This window comes from Amborella trichopoda, chromosome 7, assembly GCF_054954075.1.
Source record: "Amborella trichopoda isolate Santa Cruz 75 chromosome 7, AtrichopodaSantaCruz75HAP2 v2.0, whole genome shotgun sequence".
Taxonomy (NCBI): Eukaryota; Viridiplantae; Streptophyta; class Magnoliopsida; order Amborellales; family Amborellaceae; genus Amborella; species Amborella trichopoda.
The window spans coordinates 39,620,490-39,629,232 of NC_142342.1; the positions used below are offsets into that span (position 1 = coordinate 39,620,490).

The following is an 8,743-nucleotide window of genomic DNA, read 5'->3' on the forward strand; positions in this document are numbered from 1 at the left end:
AAGAATAGTTTTTATAAATATGTGAATATGTTTTAGCACAAGATAGAGAGTCTACAATGATATTTGATATTTTTCAACAAAAAACTATGGCATTGCATAATCACAAAAAAAAAGAGAAAAATTCACAAAATCAAGATCATGAAATTTTCTAACTTAAAGAGATCAAAGCATAGGATAATTAGGCAATGCAGTGACAATTATTATGCAAATAAAATATTTCGAAAGTCCCTAAATTATAGTTCACAAAAAAAAAATAAAAATAAAAATAAAAATAAAATAAACATATGCAATTTGATATGTAAACCTTTACTCTAATAGAATTGGAGTGTGCATAATAAGATTCAATAATAATAATAATATGCACTAATTTTCAGCAACAAAAAGATGGAAGAAAGAAGATGTCAGCCACCTGATTTTCAATAGTCCTTGACCGTGGGCTCAAGTTTGTACTGTATTAGCAACTTGATCTGAAAGAAAAATAACTACACAACTTGTTCCTACTTTAGAGAGAGAGCCTACTATTGAGGCATAGAGAGCGAACCTAATATTGAGGCATATGCTAAGTTAAGATAACTCTTCTGCAACAACCTTAAACTTATTTTCTCTCTCTTCCTATTCTTTTGATTCTTCTTCTAGCGTGTCTATCTCTTTAACTTTTCTCTACAAAAGATTAAACAGAGGACTAGCGTCTCTATCTCTTTAACTTTTCTCTACAAAAGATTAAACAGAGGACTCATCCGAGTACGTTATGATCACGTAAGCCAAATGCAATCTAGAGAGAGAAAATATGGTAAAAGAAATTATGGAGAGATAATATTCCAGAACCAACAATACCAGTAAAAACAAACACTGAGTCACAAATGAGGAGCAATAAATTAAAAGAGAGAAATTTATAATAAATAAATAAATTCAGACTATTAAATTTTAGATTAGAAATTTTTTTTTACAACAAGATATAAGTGAATGACAAAGCACAATATCAAAGTTACTGTAACTTAAACTCAGGAAAAAAATAAGATATAAAATACCAAAAAAAAATGGGACCTGTAGGTTATGAGCCCACCACGTTTCCACAACCTGCTCTGATACCAATGTTGAAAAAAACTTGAGGGAAGAGATGGACCCACTCCTAGGATTAAGGGCCGTGACTTTAGATTATCTATCGTAAAGATCAAGCTTTTACCTGTGAGAACTTTGTAAATTTATGTGTACCTCTTCATTACCATGAAACCCTTCTTAAAGAGGGATGGAGGAGGCTGTTCTCTAACGTTCCGCTTCTTCCTGAAATATCTGATAAAACGTAGCCCTGTAGTCTTGGGAAGTGGGTGGTTACCGTTAAATAACGTCACCTTTTCTCTCTAAGAAACCTCCATTTTTTAGTGATAAGCATTAAATTATAAGAGAGAGATATTACAAGTTTAAAGGCCCCACGACCACACATACGTACCAACAAAAGGATGCTCAGGAGCATCAAGGGTAGCAACAACAGTGGGTGCTTGGTGAACAAGAACAAACATATTTCAAAGGAAGCTCAGGAGCATCAAGGGTAGCCTTGGCGTGAATTAGCCGAAGTTATAGCATCCAAGGAATCCAAAACTAGGTTCCTACAAATTTAATTGATATCATTCATCAAGCTCTCCAATCTGCTTGCCCTCCGAAGGTCTTTGGATTTGGAAATTTTTTTAGGAGTTCTATCATTTGGCAGATATGGTTAGAGCGCAATAGGAGAACTTTTGATGGGATTTCTCTTTTTGATGATGATATTAAAGATTGTATTTTACAGTTTCTCTGGGACTGATTTTTTGCGATCACAAAAGGTAATGGTGTATCCCGTACTGACATCTTTATTAATTTAAAGAATGTTACTTTTTCCTATTCTCCAATTTCCCGCCCTCACCCAACTTGGAAAGCGCCTCCGGAAGGTTTTCTTAAACTTAATTTTGATGGTAGTTCCATGGGCAATTATGGACTTGCCGGAATTGATGGTTTGCTTAGAAACCATGAAGGCTTGACAATTTTTTCTTATGCTGGTCCTTGTGTCAACACCACGGCCAACCAGGTAGAAATTTTATCCTTTTCATGGGCTACAAATTATCGTCAGCAAAGGCTTTTCTGGATCAATTCTTATTGAAGGTAATTCCCTCATTGTTATCAAGTGGTGTAAAAAGGAGCAAAGAATTCCTTGATCTCTTCATTCATTTGGCCTGAAAATCCTTGACCTTTGTACCACCATGGGCCTCCACTTCTCCTTCTCCCATGTCTATGGAGAGGCAAACGGGTTAGTTGATGGTCTCGCTAAACAGGACATCCTATCTCCCTCTTTGCTTGTTTATGATGCCTTAATGTCTACTTTGTAATTTTGATGCTGTTTTAGCACCTCTTCAATAAAAGTTATAACATTGTCAAAAGAAAAATATATATTTTTATTATAAAATAAATTTTTTTATGGAAAAAGTTTATATAGAGCCGAGGTTCTAAACAATCAAATATGAGCCTACCTCAAAAATTTCACTAGAAGAGGTTGTTTGATGCCCAAATATCTTCAAATTGTTCATCTTGATATCAAGATGCATGAACATGAGAAAAAATTGGATTTCAAGTTTTGAAAAAAGTGTATTTTGTAGCATATTTTTGGACGGTCAATTTTTAAGATTTTTAAGTTTTCATAGATCTGCCGATCTGCACTATTTTTGAAGCTTTAAACTTTATAAATAAATATAAAAAATATATTTTAAGTCTATCACAAAGATTTCCAATATTGAAAACACATTTCTTAATATTATTTGAAGGTAGGCTCTAATTTGATTGTTTAGAGCCCAGGCTCTATACAAACCACACCTTTTTTTATTATAATTTTTTTTTTGTTTTGAATATAAAATGGATTTAGTAGACAACAAATATTCAACATGAGACATGTTCTCAGTATGTTCGTATTTTGACACAATAATGAAAATTCATAATGCAATTGCCACTATTTTTTTTAGAAACTAAAAAAAATTATATTTTTGAACGATTGTAATAATTTTTTTAATTTTTTTGAGCCGAAACCAGCTGATCCGGCCAATTCTCCAATCCACCAATTCAATACCGTTTTTGAAGTAGCCAACGATTCCTTTTTTAAAACCCTGGTATGAGGAGACAAACCGTGTCCATTTTTTCACTCATCTACATGCACTTCGCGCTCTATAGTTTTGTGGGTGTATTTAGCTAAAGGAAAATTGTTGCGGGTTGGACATCATTCCTATATATGCGGTCTAGAAAATGTGAAGCATCCATCTTAAAGATAGATGCTAGTGGGTGAATGGAAACTAATGGGTTCAAATGTTTTTTTACTAAAATTATTATTTTTAGTTTTTTAGATTTAATCATTTCTACATATTTATGATCTCCATGTTAGAAATTGGATGTCTTTAAAAATTAAGATTGAAATTAAGACCTAATATCCATCCTAAAAAAAAGATATATTAAGAAGCCCGTGTTTCTACACAGGCGGGCTTGGCCGCATAGAAACCGTGTACTTATCTGAATCTGGAGACAACACAAATTTTTCTCACCATAGCCGCCTCTCGGGGATGAACATTTCGTCCTTAAAACATGCCGAAATATTTTCGTGACGAAATTTCGCCGAAATCCGCCTTGAGACAAAAAGGCAGTCATGTTCATGAGGACCCACTCGTCTGATAATTCCAATAACGATTATGGGTATTATGGTCCTTTTTATTATCTAACAGTCTAACGCGACTCCCGAAGAAAGCCCTAGAGAGCGCGTCGATGCCGTGTGACACGTGTCAAATACCAACAGGTTCAAAGGGAATATGCCTTTCTTTGGCCGTATTTATTTTTTCTTATTCCTAGGAGCCCTTTTTTCATGCCTTTTTTTACACGCCTATATTATGCTCCCTCGACCGCACCTATTGAGGTGATTTTTTTCAAGTTAAAATTGAGGTTTTTTTTCAATTTAAAATTTTGAAAACCTCCTAAAAATTACTAGATGATTATTCTCAAATAAAAAATTTTCATTTTGATTTTTCTAATACTTAGATCTTACCTTCTAAAAATTGGACGTTTTCTATTCAATTTTATGCTATAAGTTTTTCAAACATTTAAAGAGTGCAATCAGAAAGTCCTTTCAATTGGGGTTAACCACGTATTAAGTAGGTTACATATGTTTTGGAGCTCTAAAATTAATCCTAATTGGGGTTTTATCCGAGGGGGTAAATGGACAGTTTACTCCCAAGTCGCATAGACCGGGTAGGACCAAGCGTGACTTGCCCTATGAATCGTTGTTAACCACATAACAAAAGTAGGAATTTTCCACAGCCCCTTATGACAAAAAAGCCCAAACGTTTGTCATAAATGACAATGAGATCTTTTTGTTTTTGGGTCACTGACCACTGGTTCCTAGTTTGCGTGCGCCTTAAGTCGGAATAGCAAAAATTAGTTCCTTTTTCTTTTCACTAATGACCACTGCACCCTTATCCGTTCTTGCTTTCTCAAGAATTTTTCATTAAATATGCATTTATGGTAAATTAATTATGTTTTAAAGTTTATGAACATCATAATTGGATGTAGTTTTTATAAAGGGTGCAGTTTGTATAGAGCCGAGGCACTAAACAATCAAATTAGAGCTCACCTTCAAATAGTATCGAAAAATGTGTTTTTAATATTGAAAATCTTTGTGATAGCCTTAAAATATATTTTTATTTTTAATTATAAAATTTAAAACTTCAAAATATAGTGTAGATCGAATAGATCTATAAAAACCTGAAAAATTTGAAAATTGATTGTCTAAAAAGACGTTACAAGATGCACTCTTTTCAAAACTTGAAATCCATTTTTTTCTAATATCCATGCATCTTGACGTTGAGATGATCAACTTGAAGATATTTGAGCATCAAAACAACCTATTGTAATGAAATTTTTGAAGTGGGCTCCAATTTGATTGTTTACAGCCTCGACTCTATATACACTTTTCCCTTTTATAAGGCCTAATTTTTATGAAAACAAAATAAGACGTGACCTTAAATCCACATTAGGAAAATACTTTCGTTAACAAAAATCTCTATGATGGCTCTAAAATAAAATTTCAACATGTACAGACAATAAAATTTGAAACTAAAAAAATGTTATAGATCTTGTGGAATTATAAAGATTTATTTTTAAGGTGAAATGTACGGCCTAAATTATTTGTTACACTATACACTATTTTTATATCTTGAAATTCTATTTTTTTTTTCACTAAGTACTTTTCTAGTCAAAATGTAGATATTTAAATTGTAATTTTCGATGAGTTATATGGTGAGGGGAGCGTTGTCAAACTATTTCTTTATTATATCGTTTTTAACTAGGGAGTTATCTTTGAGCAAGGGATCAGCAAGGGTAAAATAATCATTTAGTTGCTAATAATAAGGGCCAGTTTGATAACGGGAGGATAAACGCGCCATAACGGAAGAGCAAAATGGATAAAATTTGAAACCCAGGAGGATATAAATGTCATCTTCATACAATTGATAAACGGATATGGTTGTACTGAACGGTCATAAACTTAAAATGAGGGTATTTTTGTTATGTTTACATAGAAAAGCTATAAATACCCTTCAATAACACTCTTTCGAAACCAGGACGCCATTGTTCTGCTACTTTTCACTCCATTCACTTTCTGTAACCGACCATTTTGATCAATTTTCCAGCGACCTTTCAGGCCAGATTACCTGCATTTTATATCGAGGAACGTTTCTTCCGGCAGATCATTAAGGTAATATATAATCGTCTCTTGCTATCCCTTAAGTTTCCGTCTATGTTTTCCACTTTCCGGTGAAATAAATTTACGCTGTATTTGCAAACAATCGGCTATTCTCTCTATTATTCCTTTTATATCTAATTTTAACCGGCTATTTGTTCATTTCATGGAAAATTGCTGCCTAATATGTTCCTGCTGTTTCTCCATTTTTTCGGAAATTTATCTTTCGAGCTACTCTCTCTATTTCGCAATTTTCTTGTATTAAAATTTCAATCTAGTGTATTTAAGCCTTTTTTATAATTTCGTTTCTCGATCTACTGTTTTTTCCTGTTTCATGAGTTGTCTGTGTTCATAACTGGTTCTCCTTTTTCCATCATTTTTTTTTTGTAATCCGCTGTTTTTCCTGCTTTTATTTATATATTCCGGGGAGTTTCTGCGATAAACGATTTTTCCGGCTATTTGTTCATATCTGGCAATTATATTTCTGGGTTCTACTCTTTATTCTTTTTAAATCTACTGGTTTTTTCATGGAATTTCTTTAACTAGCAGCCCCTTTTTCATTTTCGCAGCAACTTAACCATCCATTACCATTTGTTTGATCTTTGATCAACAGTTTCGAACAATTTCATCCTCTCTTTTCTGAGACCAAGGCCATGGAGCTCGAGCTCACTGTCGTCTCGGCTAAAGACCTCAAGAATGTGAACTGGCGCCAAGGTGACATCAAACCGTATGTGGTGGCCTGGGTGGATCCCGACAGAAAATTCTCGACTGGTGTCGACGAGGAGGGCGACACGTCCCCTGTCTGGAACAACAAGCTCACCATCCCCTTAAGAGACCACCCTGAGGATTCCACATTGCAGATCGATGTGGTCCATGCAGGCAGTGAGGAGAAGACCAAGCCGCTCATCGGATCAGCGACTCTGGCACTAAGAGAAGTCATAGAAGACGCGGGTTTCGACCACGGCCTCTCCAAAACCCTGAAGCTCAAGAGGTCGTCCGGCCGCCCTCATGGCAAGATCGAGGTCGAAATCCTAATCCGCGACCGATATGCCCGGAAACCAGCCGCAGAGACATACGACTATGGCCGGCACCCGGCGCCTGAATCATACAGCGGGTATGGTTATGGTGCGCCTCCAGCCCCATCAGTTTACGCCCCTCCCACAGGGGTGGGATATTACGGCGGGGCGGCCCCCTCTGGTGGGGGGCATTATGGTAATTATGGAGAGGCGGCACCACCGGCTGCGGGGTACTATGGTAATTATCAGGCGGCGCCACCGCCGCCTGAGAAGAAGGGGAGCAAAATGGGAATGGGGACGGGGCTGGCGATCGGAGCAGTGGGTGGTGTATTAGGTGGGTTGGCTCTGGCGGAGGGAGTGGATTATGTGGAGGATAAGATAGCAGATGATGTTACAGAGAGGGTGGAGGACGATTTAGCAGCTGATGAGTATGGGGATGACTACTAAGAATCTCTCTTACTGTTTCTCTCTCTCTCTCTCTCTCTGTGTGATTTCATGAGTGCTAGCGATTTACTGGTATGTTCCTTCTCTCTCTAAGGATTTGTAGTTAGTGTGTTAACCCCCTCTCTCTCTCTCTCTCAAAGGTTTTTCATCGGACTCTTATTTGGCTTTTAATAGACTATTCAATCTCTTGGTGTTGGTGTTGGTGTTGGTGTTGGTGTTGGTGTTGATGTTGATGTTGGGCATTTTTAGTGTATCCTGCTGTTTCTCCTGGGGGAGTTTTTGGGTTTAATTTATTTTTGGTATGGGAAAATATACAAGAACACCATTTACTTCACCATTAGATGAATGTGAAATTGACTGGTTGATCCATGTTCAACGTAATAATAATAAAAAAAAAATTATATTTCTTAAGGCGTTATTAAGTTCTATAATGGGAGAATCCATAAGGTTTTACGCTCCTCTGGGAGCATATTGTTTATTTAGTCCCTCAACTAAGACCTAATCAACTTCAACTTTCGATGAGTAACATTTTAAAAAAATTATAAATATCTCTAAAATCAAGGTATCCTTTTTCCCAATACTTTTAGTATCCATCCAACATTATTTTTTCTTGGATTCACTCTACTTTCTCTCTCTTTAACCCGTCCCTCTTTCTCCTCTCTTTTTATTTGCTCTCTTTTTCCCTCTCTCATTCTTTCTACTCGTACTTTTTTTTTTTTTTTTCTCCGTTTCTCTCTCAAGAGAGGAACCCATCATTCTAGGGTTTTATTTATTTGTGTGGATGAATTATCAGTTTGTATTTTTTCTATATGTATAAATTCATTTATTAGTTGTTATGCATTGTACTCAATTTTTTGTTTTTTGTTTTTTGTTTTTTTTTGCCATGGATAGAGGGAATTTGAAAATTGTTATTGAATAACTTGGACGAACCATGGTTTTTCAAAAACCAAAATATTTTAAATTTTGGTTTTTGAAAAATAAAAAATGGGTAGTTTCATTTTATTTTTTTATTTTTATTTTTTTTTAAATTGTTTAGAAGTTAAAAAAATGGACATATAAGTAATGAGAAGTGATCTTATAAGACCATCTTCCACGCATGTGTGTAAGATCCAAAAGTATCCCCATTAAATTTGACACGGATTTTTAAAAAAAGTCAAGTTTCACATCATGTGATAACTTTTATAGAGATTCATGTCAATTTTTAATGGTGATCATCTGGGTCCTATAGGATAATTACTCATAAGTAATAATAGAAAGTTTTATGTATATTTTTAATAACAGAAAATAAAATGGATGTTTACATAATTTTTCTTAAATTTTTAGACTTTTGGGGTGAATACATGAAAAATGAGTGTTGGGGTTTAAGGTGTAATACTATTAAAAGTAATGGGGAAGGATGTCTACTAAGTTGATTTTGGGATATTTGGGAAAATATCTCTATATTCTTTACATTTAGATTTCATTTCCTAATAAACTTAAAGTTTTAAAAGGTATCTTCTAACCTTTTGACTACTTTAAATTTATTTTTTAACCTAAACAACTG

The 8,743-nt window shown here is 34.8% G+C and overlaps 1 protein-coding gene across 2 annotated transcripts; it reads left to right on the forward strand.

Annotated features, from left to right (window-relative positions):
• The first annotated feature begins 5,619 nt into the window (after window positions 1-5,619).
• LOC18422976 (protein SRC2) lies at window positions 5,620-7,395 on the forward strand. Of its 2 annotated transcripts, none has more exons than XM_020671937.2 (2): window positions 5,620-5,755; window positions 6,310-7,395. In XM_020671937.2, exon 2 carries the CDS (start codon window positions 6,394-6,396, stop codon window positions 7,201-7,203), a length of 810 nt encoding a protein of 269 aa, XP_020527596.2. In that variant the 5' UTR covers window positions 5,620-5,755; window positions 6,310-6,393; the 3' UTR covers window positions 7,204-7,395. The 2 variants fall into 2 exon arrangements, with proteins under 2 accessions (XP_020527596.2, XP_006827556.2); XM_006827493.4 differs by having other exon boundaries at window positions 6,354-7,395.
• The last annotated feature ends 1,348 nt before the right edge of the window (window positions 7,396-8,743 follow it).

What these genes read in the sequence shown, in the direction of transcription:
- LOC18422976 (XM_020671937.2), top strand. Translation starts at nt 6,394, where the DNA reads ATGGAGCTCGAGCTCACTGTCGTCTCGGCTAAAGACCTCAAGAATGTG.